General features: G+C 56.7%; 7 protein-coding genes across 7 annotated transcripts; 3 read left to right on the top strand and 4 right to left on the bottom strand.

Moving 5' to 3' along the window:
* Positions 1-195: 195 nt before the first annotated feature.
* On the top strand, positions 196-4,891 carry L969DRAFT_96131 (uncharacterized protein; the record flags this gene model as incomplete). Its single annotated transcript, XM_014710696.1, has 5 exons — positions 196-938; positions 988-1,418; positions 1,473-1,636; positions 1,696-3,792; positions 3,839-4,891. 5 exons carry the CDS (start codon positions 196-198, stop codon positions 4,889-4,891), a joined length of 4,488 nt encoding a protein of 1,495 aa, XP_014566182.1.
* A 106-nt stretch (positions 4,892-4,997) lies between these two features.
* On the bottom strand, positions 4,998-6,599 carry L969DRAFT_104872 (uncharacterized protein; the record flags this gene model as incomplete). The annotated part of the gene is made up of 10 exons (XM_014710695.1): positions 6,465-6,599; positions 6,333-6,402; positions 6,157-6,274; positions 5,994-6,102; positions 5,869-5,939; positions 5,690-5,817; positions 5,403-5,635; positions 5,281-5,347; positions 5,145-5,231; positions 4,998-5,095 (listed from the first exon to the last, which is right to left on the bottom strand). Exons 1-10 carry the CDS (start codon positions 6,513-6,515, stop codon positions 4,998-5,000), a joined length of 1,032 nt encoding a protein of 343 aa, XP_014566181.1. The 5' UTR covers positions 6,516-6,599.
* A 94-nt stretch (positions 6,600-6,693) lies between these two features.
* Positions 6,694-8,129, top strand: L969DRAFT_96129 (uncharacterized protein; the record flags this gene model as incomplete). The annotated part of the gene is made up of 2 exons (XM_014710694.1): positions 6,694-6,899; positions 6,953-8,129. The coding sequence occupies 2 exons, from the start codon at positions 6,694-6,696 to the stop codon at positions 8,127-8,129; spliced, it is 1,383 nt and encodes a 460-aa protein (XP_014566180.1).
* On the bottom strand, positions 7,701-9,065 carry L969DRAFT_89557 (uncharacterized protein). The gene is made up of 3 exons (XM_014710693.1): positions 8,768-9,065; positions 8,675-8,711; positions 7,701-8,625 (listed from the first exon to the last, which is right to left on the bottom strand). Exons 1-3 carry the CDS (start codon positions 9,025-9,027, stop codon positions 8,188-8,190), a joined length of 735 nt encoding a protein of 244 aa, XP_014566179.1. The 5' UTR covers positions 9,028-9,065; the 3' UTR covers positions 7,701-8,187.
* A 153-nt stretch (positions 9,066-9,218) lies between these two features.
* L969DRAFT_19078 (glycosyltransferase family 4 protein) lies at positions 9,219-10,936 on the top strand (the record flags this gene model as incomplete). Its single annotated transcript, XM_014710567.1, has 3 exons — positions 9,219-9,405; positions 9,461-9,877; positions 9,933-10,936. 3 exons carry the CDS (start codon positions 9,219-9,221, stop codon positions 10,934-10,936), a joined length of 1,608 nt encoding a protein of 535 aa, XP_014566053.1.
* A 90-nt stretch (positions 10,937-11,026) lies between these two features.
* L969DRAFT_52757 (glycosyltransferase family 47 protein) lies at positions 11,027-12,434 on the bottom strand (the record flags this gene model as incomplete). Its single annotated transcript, XM_014710692.1, has 4 exons — positions 11,027-11,068; positions 11,115-12,089; positions 12,137-12,168; positions 12,221-12,434. 4 exons carry the CDS (start codon positions 12,432-12,434, stop codon positions 11,027-11,029), a joined length of 1,263 nt encoding a protein of 420 aa, XP_014566178.1.
* Positions 12,435-12,735: 301 nt separating this feature from the next.
* On the bottom strand, positions 12,736-14,845 carry L969DRAFT_96125 (uncharacterized protein; the record flags this gene model as incomplete). Its single annotated transcript, XM_014710691.1, has 7 exons — positions 12,736-13,030; positions 13,072-13,392; positions 13,451-13,598; positions 13,661-13,916; positions 14,038-14,102; positions 14,168-14,414; positions 14,774-14,845. The coding sequence occupies 7 exons, from the start codon at positions 14,843-14,845 to the stop codon at positions 12,736-12,738; spliced, it is 1,404 nt and encodes a 467-aa protein (XP_014566177.1).
* Between the last annotated feature and the right edge of the window lie 121 nt (positions 14,846-14,966).

Raw genomic sequence — 14,966 nt, 5'->3', positions numbered from 1 at the left:
GTGCTGGGCTGCTTGCTCGCTGTCGACCAATAGCCGCCGTCGATGATTTATCGCGAGTCAATCTCGGTTAAAACGTGCTGCTCTGCCTGTCAGAGCAATCAAGGGCAAGTCGATCTTCAAGGGTCGTGCAGCCATACGCAAGACTCGGGACACCGTCCGACAGTCCTGATTTCACACTCTCACTGGGACCGGGGAATGAGCCAGGATGACACGGCGCGACAGTCTCTCGAAGTGCAGATTGCCGCCCCGCTAGCATCCAGTGAAGCTGTCCAGTCTGAGCCCGTGCCTGTCACTGCCCCAGCGAAGACCGTCGATCAGTCTGAACCAAGACTAGGCTCTGTGGGACCAGCGCCAGTCGCGATCGCGCCTCTTGACTCCACCAGCGCGACAGAACGGCTAGAGCCGCCAACGAACTCGGAGCCCATTGACACCTCTCCCCTTGACCCAAGCTCGACGCAACATGAGACTAGCGTCGGACAAGCCGAGCAAGATGCTGTGCCCAGCTTGTCAGCAATGCCAGCGCAGGCAGACGCGCAAGAAGCTACTACACTGCCAACAGGAGGCGAGACAAATGTTAGCGAAAGAATGGAGCACGCTGCGAGTGCTACGCAGCCGGCGATCGAAGCGGCTGCTCAGACAGCAGCAGGAGACCCTGTTGCCTCGAAAGCCGACCAGCCAGACGCGTCTCTTACCGCGGAGAGCTCGAGTACTGATCCGTCCTCAATGTCAGCCTCAGAGCCGCTTACCTCGGAGGCGTTGCAAAGGCTACCCTCCATTTCGGCTTCCAGCGTCGGTGACCTTGCACGGCCTGATACGCCCACCTCGCTTGCTGCGAGCGATAAGGACAGACCTCCGCTCGCTACTGCCAATTCTGGCGCGTTCACCGCTAAAAAGACGTTTTCTAGCAACCTCAGCGTCAATCGCAAATTCCTCGAGAAGCGAGTGCATACCCATGCAATGTGTCCCCGCTGACATTTTTCGTTATAGAGCGAGCAGCGCCGTGCCGGACGGTAAGCCTGCGGCTAGTACCACCGTGCGATCGGCCCCCATAGGACTGGGGGCTGCGGCGGCCAGTCGAGCGTCAACAGGCGCAGCCGTCTCGCCCGGTATCAGCAGTGCAGCCTCGCCTCTTCCGCCCGGACCGCGACTGCTGACGGGCAAAGTCGCGCCTACCGCAGCTGTCATGCCTCCCGCAGGAAGTGCGGGTGCAACATGGGGCAAAGCGGGCTCGCCTGGCATGACAGAACGACCTTCTCCCTTTGCAAATTTCGGCAAAGGTCCTCTGCCGCCTTTTGCCCATCGCTCTCCTGCCGAGAGGCCAGGCGCATGGACTCGTGCAGGACCCGGAGGTCCCAACAAGCCTTCGCAGGGGTTCAGTGCGGAGCGCGACTTCCCCAGCATGGCAGAAGCCGCAAGGAGTACGTTTGACTGTGACACACTAGGCTGCATTCTGAGGAGACTGGCTCGTACAGGCAAGCTGCTGAAAGCGCAAGCGCAACAAGCAGGGGTAGCTAAGGAGAAAGCGAATCAACAAGCTGCAGCAGCCGCATCCGCAGCCTACAATCAGCATCTGCTAGAAGGCCTTGACGCTTTCCGCGGCACTCATCTTGACCCGAACGCTGTACATTGGGACGAGGTACGAACTTCCGTCAGATAAGCGTCACCCGCGCTGATGCGATGGCATGATGGTTACAGGAGGAAGACGACGGCGATTATTACGACGATGTGATTGATTTTGGCGACGGCAAGCAGTATACGATCTCGTCTGCTACTGAGCCAGAAGCCATACACAATCTCGCCTCAGCACTCGCAAATCAAGATCAGGAGGCGGCAACAGCCGCAGCTGCTGCGTTTGAGTCGCGGCCTGCTTCGGCGAGACCGCCAGCGAGCGAGTGGGACCGTGGGGCAGGACCTGCTGCACGCGAACAAGCGAACCAGAAGACTCTGTTCAACGAGCGCCTGGGTCGCTTCGAGCCTTACGCTGGCAAGCAAAGTAAGAAGGATGCACCTGCGAGTGCGACAGAGCCAACGATCTTACCCCGAAGCAAGGGTGACGCTCCAGATGCTGGCCAAGCGAACCCGGCGAGGCCCCCGAAAAGCGCCCGAGCTGCTTCTGGCTCCAGAGAGACTCAGACAGAGCCAAATCGGCCTCGCAAAGAGTCGGCTACAAGACCACCCCAGTCGAAGCCGGCAGCCGCTTCTGCCCCACTCCATAAACCTATCGCATTGCCTGCCATCACGCCACCCACGCTTTTGCAGTCCAGTGCAACGACCGTACCGCTAGCATGGTCCGCGCCAGCCGAGTCTGCAGCCAAAGTAAGCGCCACTCAGTCGAATGTCGATACTGCCTCCGCTGCGCCGACAAGAGATATCGAAGAGATGCAGCGGCAAGAGATGATGTCAGCTGCCGATCGCGCGAAGAAGCGAAGACAGGAGGAAGAAGCGATACGACAGGCCGAGATTGCACGAGCACAGAAGCGCGCTGCAGAGATCGAGCTCAAGATGGCTGCTGATCGACCCAAGCAGGCCCCAGCGGCAGCCATCAAGCCGCCAGATAGCCAGCCGGCGATCATCAAGCCGGTCGCGATATTGCATAAGCCAAATGAGCGCACGAAGGAGGCTCGCAGGCCTTTGCCGACGCAGGATGAGGTCGCGCTGCAGGCCAAGCAGCAAAAGAGTGACGCAGCAGCCGCACGGAAAGCAGCAAAAGCGAGCGAAAGTGCAGAGCCTGCTCAACAGTCTACAGACAAGGCCGTCTCTGGTCCTCAAGATAAATCGCCTGATGATCGGCAATGGCGACGAGCGGAGCTGACAACGACGCCGGACGCGGTGCCAACGGTACGGATGCGGGGCTCCAAGGAATCTGCTGCAAAAGCGCAGACTGTAGCAAAGCAAAGCTTTGCGAAGCCATCCGAGCCTTCGTCTATCGACGTAACTATGTCACGCGTCCAAGGCGCCCTGAACGCGGCTGAGCTGAGTAATGCTGCTAGCAAAGAAGCTCGAGCAGGTAGCAGAGGCAAAAGGATGGCCGCATCGGAAGAGCGGCAAGCCCGGCCCCAGCTACCCTCGACGCCTAGCTTCAGATCCGAAGATGCTTCCTTTACGTCTCGGCAGCTCAGGTCGCCGTCGCCTCGGCCGGCATGGAATCGCTATACTGTCAAGCTCAGCAGAACCAATCCCAGGCGGCCAGCTTCAGCAGCACAGAAGCAAGCTATGCTCCAATCGCGACCGGGACGTGTAGTGGGCGTATATACATGGCACGGTGATACTGGTGATCGCTTCGCCGGTAGTGAGCGGCGTCTCTTCTGGGTAATGCCAGGCACCTTAGAGGTCAAACTAGCCAAACGTAGCAAGCCCGCACGACCTGCCTCGTTCCTCAGTAAGCCGGAGAGCTGGCCAGCTCACGAATTGCGCACTATCTCAACGGACAACAGTCGTTCCGCGGCAGTCTCATCTTGGCGACAGACGCCAAAACCTTCGCCGGCAGTCGAGGAGACTGCACAGACTCTGCCAGCCATTGAAGAGATCATGCTTGAAGAGCAAATGTTGCCTGCGCCCATCGTCAGCTTGCCCAGCCCCAACAAGGATCGCAAGGCGCGGCGCGTCGTTACTGCGCCCACCGCGTCAGGCCAGCGGGCGATCGTCATCGATCTCGGTGGCGATCGCAGGAAGGCTGCTGCAGTGTCGCCGAGCGAATCACAGGCCCTCGAGAACGAGAACACCGATTCTTTGCCTGCCATGGCACCCTCAGCGCGAATTAATGGACTGCCAGACCTCGCAGCACCAGCTCAGGTATGTCTGCTCACCTTATCAAGTGCTTAGCTGATATACTTTTCAGACCGAAGCCAATGCGCAGGAACATCTAGCGCGGACAAGTACGCCACCCGTACTTCCGCCCACAGCAGCAATCGCACCAGCACCTTGGACGAAAGATCAGCCTGCGATATCTGTGGCTGATCCTGCGCTTAAAAATGTCTGGTCGAAGCCTGTCGAGGAAGTCGGTCTGCTTTCAAAGCCCAGCAATTCACTGGAGGGGCTCGCAGACGACTTTCCCGCGGCGCTGCCATCGTCCGCTAATGAGCTGAAGCTTGACGATGGGCAGTCAGAAGCTTCGCCGGTGCTAACGCGCGACGTCTTGCGTCCAAAGCCGACAGCGACCGCTCAAATGAGTGCGCTTACGCCATTGCCGGTCGATATGAGCAGCTTAGCCGCGGGCAGCAATCCGTACATGGCTACAGCAGCGGCTGGCGCTTACAGCGGGCCGAATGGCTATGGCTACGGCTATCCGAGCAGCCATGTGCCGACGTCGCAGCTCGTCATAAACCAAGGCTATGGATATTTGCCCATGCAGAACGCAGCGGCGATGCAAAGCGCTGCAGCGCAAGGCATGTGGTCACAAGGTCACTATGGCGGCTATCCTGCTGGACGACTTGCTGGAAGCGACTACTCCTCGGCGTCTTATCTGAGCTCACCCCTTTCGCCGGGCATGTCCGTACTGAGCACGCCAGCGAGTTTTCGCGGGCCAAATCGCGCCGTCACCGGCGGTAGGGAAAGCATGAGCTATGTACAGAGGCAGCAAGAGGCTCAAATCAGATATGGATCATCGCCTTATGCTAATGGCGGACTCGATTACGGGGCGCCCGGCCGACCGCAACAGCTGCAACAGCAACAGCAGATGCTGCGCGCCGTGTCACATGCTGCGCCAGGTGTTGGCATGCCCGCTTATGCGGCTCAATCGCCGATATATCCAGCGATGTACCCTGCAGGCGCGACGCCTGGCAATGCGTCGACTTACGGCGCACCACTGAGCGCGGAAGCGGTCGCAGCTGCGAAAGCGAGATACCCTTCGAGCATGTATCCGGGTGGCTCGCAGACCGATCCTCGATGGTAGACAGACCACGGGAATGCTACGTAATGTCCTCCTGTTTGTATGCTGAAACGAGTCGTTGTACAACATGAACAGTGTTTTTACCAACAGTAGATGCGCTCATGCATGTCTAATCGATGCTCATACGTCCGATACTGATCGAGCTGCCCAGATGATTGAATCGACCGTCTAATTCGGTCTTGTCTGCCACTGGCTTCCGACTCGTCACTGTCTCGTGGCTTGAGTCTGAGGATTGCTCGGAGCGCATACGACTTACTGTGCTGCTTCAATCCGCGATCAAAGTTGCCCAGGCAGATGATCGCGACGGCAAAGGTAGCACATAGCAACACGAGCGAGAAGGCGGCTGCATGCGGCTCAGTCTTTGCGCGAATCCAATGCCTTGTGAAGCTTACAGAATACCGTCAAGGATTTGAAGACGAGGTGATACGCGCCAGCCTTGCCTTGATAGATTCTATAGAGCTGCGAAACCGAAGGCCAGTCAGACTTGTGGGGATACGAACGAGCGCAAACGCACCTTGAAGGTAAAGTAGGCTCCACCAACGACACACCAGCCGATGAAAGCCGTCATCAGCCACCTGACCTCATTCCGGACTGCATAATAGGCCGACACGAGGACGGCGAGCGTGAGTGGCGCAGCTGCGAGAGTGAGCCATCGTTCTATGTCGCCTTGGTTGAGGACGAGGAGGACGAATTGCAAGGAGAAGCAGACGAAGAAGAAGTAGTCGAATTTGAGGATGCAGATGAAGACTATCAGCCGGTAAGCACGGTGGCCTATGACCAACAGAAGAGCACTGAAGCCACCTTGGTAATGCAGGAACATCTTCTTGACGCGACGGTCTGCTCCTATCTGCTTGTAGACTTGCCAGCCGAATTCGCGGTAAAGCTTCCACGAGAGCGACAGAAAGATGATCTCGGTCACTGAGATGACGCTGTCCGTCTGTGTGAGCTGAGCCTCAGGGTGCAAGCACGATGTTACGCACATGGGTATGACGTTGATGAGCACGTTCAGTTGCTTGTTGATGCTCGTGAAAGCCTGCCTTATCTCTTGAATCTGTCATGACAGTGTGAGACATCCTCCTGTAGCGCGTGCGGCAAAGGCACGCGCCTGTATGATAGCGTAGAGCAGGAAGAGCGCATTGAAGAGACAGAGCCCGATGATCTGGATAGTGTTCTTATTCTGTATGGCATCTATCGATAGCGCAACTTGGAAAATGCTGCAACAACGGCGCTCAGAGGGAGCCGCCAGACGCGGGTCAATTCAAGCCTACTGGGCCAGCACAAAGATGCTCAAGTAGACCGGCAGAGCTGATCGCTCGCTGACGGGATCGCTGCCTGACACGAGACCGTGCAGACCTTCGAAAGTGTCGAGCAAGGCTGCCTCTATGCCTGTGCGTTGTTCGCGGTGAGCATGTCAAACGTCCTGAGCGCCGGCCAAATAGCTTGCCTATATCGATGGTCGACTCTAGTAGGGTCGTCAGCAGAAAGAGCTGCGTGTAGATGGTCTGGGGCAGCCACTGACAATGACAGCTTGTCAGGTCAGAAGGCTGTGTATTGACTTTTTGCGCGTAGCACTGACGCTTGTCCAGCCAGATTGCGAGAGCTTGTCCTTTGTCGCTTGACTGAACATGTTCTCTCACAAACTACAGCAGTGCCAGAGCTTGAAGCTCATCAAGCGGTCGAGAGGCCGTTGCAATGTCAATCCACCTCGAAGCCTCGAGCTCGTGGCGAAGGCGACGCGTTTCGTGGAGCCGAAGATGTCAACGCGCGACATGTGGGGAGATTAACCCACCAGGCAAGCGCTTGCCATGGCTCGACCTGGGCCAACGAAACGCCCGAGGCCGACTGTCGAGCCTGATGCTCAGACGGAGCCAGACGAAGAGGATTCGTGCGAAGCCGAGGGCCCAGAAGACGACGAAATTGGCGATTTAAGCAATGCCGTCTGGGCAATCATCGGTAAGCTCGAGTGGCTCACGCGAGCACAAGTAGAGAAAGCCGTCAGCTTTGCCAATGCGTCAGTGTCAAGTCATACGTGGCCCAGAAGGGGGATTTGACGCGCGTCTGCAGTACGCTCGAAGCGAACATTTCGTCTCTGACGAGTCATGTCTTGCTCAGTCGACGTGCATCTTCACGTGAGCTCGACCTACTCCGGCGCTCATTCGCCGAATTCACGTTTTCGGAAGACGAGTTCTGCGCTCTCTTTGCCATCACGCAAGATGTTCATGGCGCGAGGCGATCACAGTCCCCCGAAGTCATACCCGTTGATCCTGCCTTGTCGACCGTAGGACAGTCCGACAAGCACCAAGGGTCACACTCGCCCGTGAACGCGCCAGCCTCACCCTTCGAGGATTTGGCATCACCTGAAGATGCGCTACAAGCGCCGTCGAGTGCGCTCGAGCGCGTCGTGCGCACATCAAGCAATGGCCATCAGCTCGTCCGATTGCTCCAAGACTCGCCTGGATTGCAACATCTGCTCGATATCGAGTTCGAGCGGCAAGAAAGTGTTCACAAGACTGCGTTAGCGGAACTATCGGCGCAGTTCGAGGCAAAGCAGACCGAGCTGCAGCAAATGGTCGCACAACTCGTTCAGCACATCGCAGACCATTCTACGGTGCCCTACACGCCGCCGCACATCCCCGGTCGGGAATCACTAGACGGCATGCTGACGAACACGCACAACAAGCTCAAGAGCAAGCTCTACGCCAAAGTAAAACTCGACCCTGCTGCTGCCGCCATGCGCATGCTCCCTGCACCTGTCGAAGATGATGCAAGCGACGAGAAGAAAGCGTACCAGCAAAAGGTCAAAGATGCCGTGCTCGGACGGTACGGTTGCAAACTGCTTGGTGTTCCGCTCTTGTGGTCAGACGAAGTTCTAGGCGGCTGCTGGATTCCGCGCTATGAGTTTCAGCCGGTCCAGACGATCAGAGATGTCTGGGAGGAGCATCACAATGGGCTGAATGGCCTGATATCGATCAGAGAGCTCGAAAGAGATTGGAAGTCGCATTGGAAGTTCAACGAGGGGCGGATGAAGACGGAGCATTCTCGCAGGCGCCATATAGTGAATTATATGACCAAGTCTCTAGCGGCCGGGGTGCCGATGGAGGAAGCCCTTTCGACGCTCGAGGCTGATTTCCCACCGGGCACCTCACTCAGGACGGTCTACGATACGCTGAAGCAGCGCAAATTCTCTGCACTGCCCACGCAAGTCAATCCGCTTCGACCGGCCAAGTCAGATGAGTCATAGATGACATGCGATGTACTGTTGTTGACAACAAAACAAGGGACCTGCTACTTCTGCTCCATCAAGCTGCGAGCTCTTCTACATGGGGCACAGATTCCTCTTGCATCCTCCTGACGAGCTCGCGCATCATGTCGGGCGCATTCTCGTACTCCTTTGCTCGGAGTGCGAGCGTATATCGCGCATCTTCTAGCTTGCGCAGCGATTGGCCGGTCACGCTGAGCTTGCGGTACATGTGAGGCACATGAGCCGCGAGTGGCTCGGTGGCATTCTTGAGGGCCCGAACGGCTAGCTCTGCTTCGGCCAGCGCGTTCCTGTGCATGCTCAGACCGACAGAACTGATGCCGAGCCGCATGAGTTCGCCTGTCAGGTCTGCTAGTCCGAGCAGATAGTCTGCTTCTGTCAACCTGATACTGCGCTCCTGCAGGAGTTGTGAGGCTTGTGCAAAGGTGATGATCGATCGCTCTGGGCCGAGGTAGTGCATGAAGGAGACCGCCTCGAGCTGCAGACTGGCGTCAGCGCATAGCATGCAAGAGGCAGGAGAGACGCACAAACTCTTGTATGCCTCCTGTGATGTTGCGCTGGTACCTGCCATTGTGGCTTCAACAGGGGCACACATGATTGCAGAGAAAGAGCCAATGCACCTCCAGAAATTGCCATCCTGGAGCTGAGGTGCGATCGACTCGAGCAGTTTCAGGATCTCTGTCTGCTTGACCTGCGCTTCGGTGAGGATGGATGCCGCTTTGCCGGGCTGGCCGGTCCGGTGAAGATGAAAGATCAACTTTTTGGAGAGAGCAGTCACATCTCTCGAGACTTTGATGATCGCCTCTCTCCGGTCGTGGTGCTCGTCGAGCTCCTCTCGGAACGATCGAAAAGCAGTCGTGATGTCATCTGCACGGCTCATTGCCTTGGAATTGCTTCGATGAGTGAGTTGTCCACGACGAGTCGAACAGGACACGATCGCGTCGGCCTTTACTCACTCCACGACCTCCACAGCCTTGCGACGACGGTTGCATCCTAGCCGAGCGCTGCCTCTTGTCGGGGAACGAAGCAAGCGAGTCGCTCGCGCGAGCCAGTCAGGGCAAGCAAGTCTACATGGCCTTGCGCGCAGAAGGCAGTCAGAGGCGACTCAGGATAGGTTTTGTCCATCCAGATTTAGGCATAGGCGGCGCCGAACGACTCGTCGTCGACGCTGCACTGGGGCTGCAAGAGGCCGGTCACATCGTCGAGATCTTCACGTCCCACCATGATCCTTCTCGCTCGTTTGCAGAGACACACGATGGTGAGCAAGCATCTTTGCTACTGCAGCATGCAGGGGTACTCATGTGCAAGCACAGGCACGCTCAAAGTGCACGTGCTAGGAAACAGTCTCTGTCCGCCGTCATTCAGAGGCAAATTCACGATCGTCTGCTCCATCCTGCGCCAGCTCAATCTCGTCATCTCGCTCATATTAGCCATCACGCTGCACCAGCTTCAAGGTTGGCCCTTGACCGGCTGGATTATTCCCGCCCAAACACCTTGCAAGAGCTCGGCCGACTGGTCATGGCGACGCGCTCAGGAGCCTTATGACGTCTTTTTTGTCGATCAACTGTCGGCTTGCCTGCCTCTGCTCAGATGGGTACTCCGCACCCGAGCAGTCTTCTACTGCCATTTCCCAGACTTGCTCCTCAATCCTAGCAAGATCGGCCACAACACCGGCGGCTTGCGCAATCTGTACCGCATTCCCATCGACGCCATCGAGGAATTCTCTACGGGTACGCTCCACTTGCTTCTTGAGCGCGAAGAGAGCTGACGTAAGTGTTCGAACAGGCCAAGCAGACAAGGTTCTCGTCAATTCGCTCTTTACCCAGCAAGTCTTCTGTCAGACGTTCCCAGCTCTTCAGCGCACACCGCGCGTCGTCTACCCGGGCATCGATGTCAAAGCCTTTCAAGAAACGTCGGCGACGAACAGGGACGATGCTAGCGTGCAAGCTATCGCTTCTGACAAACCCACCTTGCTCTCCATCAACCGCTTCGAAGCGAAGAAGAACGCAGCTCTCGCCCTCGAGGCTTTCGCCATCGTCGCAAAGCAGATGCCTCATATCAGGCTCGTTCTCGCCGGCGGCTTTGATCCGAGACTGCAGGACAACGTTACCACTCTCGGCGCCCTGCAAACACTCGCCAGCACGCTTGACCTGCATCAGCACACTTTCTGGCCAGCAGCACCGAGCCTGTCACAGTCGAGCATACCGCGAACGCGATTCGAGCCCGTCTTCAGTGCAGACCAAGCGCCAGAAGCTACTCAGGTCCTCTTCTTGCCCAATTTCACTCAGATTCAGAAGAGCTACATGTTGCAATCGAGCACAACACGGGCGCTTCTCTATACGCCGATGAACGAGCATCTTGGCATCGTACCACTCGAAGCAATGGCATCTGGCCTGCCTGTGCTCGCTTCGGACACAGGCGGTCCATGCGAAACGGTCATCGACCTTGCGACCGAACCGAGCGAAGGGACAGGCTACCTGCTGCCCAATACAGTCGAGCGCTGGACAGACGCGATACGAGCACTACTCGAGATGACAGATGAGCAGCGACAGAGAGTAGCCAGTGCGGGCAGGCGAAGAGTCAACGCGCACTTTTCGACTCGCTCGATGTGCGAAAAGCTCGATGTCGCCCTCTGGGAGACTGTCAGCATAAGGACGATGATCTGGCGAGAGCCCGAATTCCTCAATGCCATCATGATCTTCTCGATCCCGCTGCTCGTCATCTGCACTTTCACATTCGTCCTCTTGAACGCGCCACAGCATCAGAGAGCGGTCAGTCAGTCGATATAGCCTGCAAGATCTGGCAGAGTTCGAGAGCGATGTAGTGCCATGCATGAGCTTTGCCGGGCTCGATGACTGCGCGCCGTCCGTACTGCCAGACTAGCTGCCGTTTGCGTTCGTATTCCTCCAGAGTGATGCTCGCTAGAATCCTCGGCAAGTCGTGGGCAAGGTGCCGAGGAATCTGCACCGTCATCTCGGACCAAGGCAGATGCTGAGCGAACGGCAGAACGAGGCCGTCTGCGCCGATGATGACGGGCACGACGCCAAAGGCGAGATATTCCCATATGCGCGTAGAGTCAAGCGTGTGACCCGGCGGTGTGAGCCCATATCGAGCATGGGCCAGTTCGACAGCATACTCTGCATTCTCGGATTCGACGCTGACATCGAATCCCGGTAAGCTGGCAAAGCCATCGTGCGAGCCCTTTCGCCCGTAGAAGAGCGATCTGACACCGAGCGAATACTCATCATCCGGCTGGACGTCAGCACCCAGTCCACGAAAGTACGCCAATATTGTGCGACCGGTAGGATCTCGTTTGCTTGCAAACCACTTGCGTGCGCGAGTCGGCTCGTAGATATTCACATGATCAGACACGGCTGTGCCATCTTTCGGTCGCTTGGGCATCTGACTCAGAGGGTGGCCATGCTCGTCTAGATAGTCACGCGGATGATAGCGATACGAGTGAAGTAGGTATGTGGCTGACGGGATGACGACGTCTTTGCGCGGCCGATAGATTGTCCCGTTCGTACGTGCATCGCCATTCGTGACGAAGTATGACATCTGGCGCATCATCACACGAGAGTCTGTAGAGTAGTACGTATCGCCAAAGTCCATAGGATGAAACATGACGTGATCTCTGCCGCTGTGTCGTTGCCAACTCGGCTGAGATTGAATGTAAGCCATCGCCGGCTGTATGAGCTTTTCGTCGACATTGCAGCGCAAGTCTCTGTTCCAGCCTGCCGTATCCCAGCAGTGAAACAAGTAGCAGGCAGGAAAGAGTGGCACGAGGAAGAAGTTGGCTTCACTTGGATCGTGAGTGACGTAGCGTGCAGCTGGAGTTGATGCCAGCATGTGGGTGAGGTGAAGCTCTGAAGAATAGGCCGACCAGCGGCATTTGTCCTCTTGGGCTCGACCGAGACGGAGATGTTCGGGAAGGTCATAGACCTGCCATCGATATCAGCTGGCAAGCCTCAAGCGCACGATTGACTGACATAAATCTTAAGACTGCAATTGTTACATGCTGCTAGGTTCGCATTAATCTCAGCCTGGCGCAACAGTGCGAATAATTGCCTCACTCTGCGGGTCTTGCGGCCATTTCTTGCACGGGTCTTGAAGCGCTGGCAGAGGAGGAAAGGACGGGGGGCTCAAAGGCAGGCTGAGTGAGTGTGCAGTCGAGCTTTGCGCGTGTGAGCTGCGGCTGATACGCAGATAGACCAGGGTGCATGTGACTGCACAGACAAGGGACACCTTCGCAGGCGTGAAGACCGACGATCTCTTCCGTCGCTTCATCGATCGCGAAGATGCGACGGGCGTTCAGTCAATTCCTGTCAAGTCAAGTCGGCAAATCAGTCGCGTATGGCATGGCGCGCGTGCGCAGACCACTGGAACTTCGAGGGCTCTTCTCAGACCGCATAGACAGACCAGCAGAGGTAGGACACGCATTGCACATGGCAAGTAAACCCGAATGCTTGCAATGTCGAAAGGTCCGCTGCCCAAAGTCTATGGTCATTTGTACAAAGGGGCAAAGATAAAGGTAGTGAGGCTTGCTTGTCGAAAACCAGATAGCGGCAGTGAATGAGTGCAACGCGACCTAGGCATGGTATCCTTTGAGGTTGTGTGGTATTATAGTGCGAGCGCGGAGCTGCTGCCTCGCTCGATCTCTGCTATTTGTGCGGATCGGAAGAGGAGCTCGGCACTGGCACTGGCATTTGGAGTTGGCACTCGTGCTAAGATTGTCAAAGCATCGACAGAGACAAAGCGGTACCGGTGAGTTCGAGGGAGTGACAGAGAGCGTAGTGAAGACAACAGCGAAGGGCAGCAACATATCGAGGGTTCTTTGGGCCCAGATTCGGCATTCGAGCACGTGAACGTTTTGCGACGGACATCTCGTTCTGATCGGGGAGTACCAGTTGCCTAGTGGTTGCACTGGATATCTGGGCAGCTCGCTCCGCTACTGTAGCTCTTGGTGACTTTGTTGCAGGTTGAGGAGTCTGACGAGCTCGAGTAAGATGATTGCGGTGCGACTACGTAGCTGCAGATGCCGGGCTTCTTGTTCTTCGTCAGACATTGGCTGCCGGAAAGAGAGTTGACGATCGTGTAGGTCGAAGGGTAAGGGCAGCAGAGATAGCAAGGCTGTTGAGGCGTCTTGGAAGGTGTCGCTGAGCCGCCGCTGCTGCCGCCAACACACTTGTTCTGCTTGCTGTCGTATGTCTTGCCGACACATTGGCAGGCAGGCGCAGACGGATGTCTGTCGATCGATTACTTCAATTAGCACAAAGTGTGGCACAGTCACAGATTAGGCTGACCTGTAGACGGAGAAGCACTTCTTCGTAGCGGCATCGTAGCATTCCCATTCTGGGTTCGGGCACTTGGAAGTACTGACTGTGCCCTTGGCGACACAGTCATTGATGGCCTGGTTGTAGACTTTGCCGATCGATGCACAGACTTGTGTGGCTGAGCGCGTCAAGAGTCATGTCAGCTTGTACGCGCGGAGCGAGAATTGAGATAAGACTGACCTTGTGCGGGGGACGACCACCATCGCTTTTCGAGGCCATTGTGGTGACCGCTGATCTCGCGCTTGGCGAATGTGACCATGCCTGCACGGTTGGCAGCGGGTCCCCAAGTCTTTGCCCAGCTGGCGAGCAGGCCGGATGTCGATGGGACTTTGTAGAACGACGACGATCCGTCCTTGTTGATCAGCTCGAGCTTGTAGTAGTGCGCCGATGTGGTCTTGAGGATTCTCCGGAAGCCCGCTGCGCCCATGTAGTCCGCCTGTGCGCGCGAAAGCGTGTCAGTGCTGTCACCAATGCAGATAGCCAGGCCAAGTCCGGCTTCAGCGAATCGTATCGCCCAAACCGGACCAAGGCCGTCGATGGGAAAATTTGTAACTCACGTATGCCAAGTACTTCAGGTAGACTGCTGGGTCCAGCGCGGTACAGAGGACGGTGCCAGAGTAGTCTGCGTGCACGAGATAGGCATCAGCATGTGGATGAACCCGATAGATCCAGTGGTTGATGACTGACAGCCCTTATCGCTATTGACTTGCTTGATGAACGCATTCACAATCGCCTTTTGTGCAGCGCTGTAGCTTCGCACGCCGCCATCGATGTTGGTCGTCGCCGTGCTGTCGGGTGTGAGTGCAGAGACTGAGCTCGCCAGAGCGAGTCCGGCAGCAAAGATGGAAAATCTCATCGTTGGCCACGAATAGATCGTGAGTGCAGTGCGATGCGATGTGATGCGAGTCGACGGGCAATCAAAGCTCGACGGTAGCTAGCAACTGAACAATCTCCAACTTGGCTGGTCTGGCGTATCTTGCGAGCGAGCGAGAGAGAGAGAGAGCAAAACTTGTCGAGCCCAGACCTGGTCGATGTAACAGTTGCGACTGCCGATGTTCAAACGAGTGTCGAGGCCAATGTCCGCGCGCGTGCCCAGCCTGGCAATGTCTTGCGCAAGCCTCCTTCATGCCAGCATCCATAAATGGGCGCGCGCTGGCTTTTTCTCCCGTTGAACGGATCGAAGCCACAAATGGGATCTGCAAACCTTAATTTGGACCTGCAAGCCTGGCTTTGCAAGCGCGCCTGTACTTTTTGTGTCATGCACTCGATCGCCCAGGCGAGACTTGTCCACACTCGCAAAGGACCCGACGAAATCTGACACAATTGCACATCATCAACAAAGGCAAGGCCGGACATCTTGATCATGTTTGGCATCGGTCCACTTTAGAGAGTCCTGATCCCAAACTGACGGCTGCAAGTTTGCTGCGCAGTTTCGCACCTCGCTGTCCTCATCCCACTCGACCTTTTTCACGCGCTGCAACCCTGC

This window comes from Mixia osmundae (assembly GCF_000708205.1).
Source record: "Mixia osmundae IAM 14324 unplaced genomic scaffold scaffold_9, whole genome shotgun sequence".
Taxonomy (NCBI): Eukaryota; Fungi; Basidiomycota; class Mixiomycetes; order Mixiales; family Mixiaceae; genus Mixia; species Mixia osmundae.
This window is presented reverse-complemented; position numbering and strand designations above follow the sequence as displayed.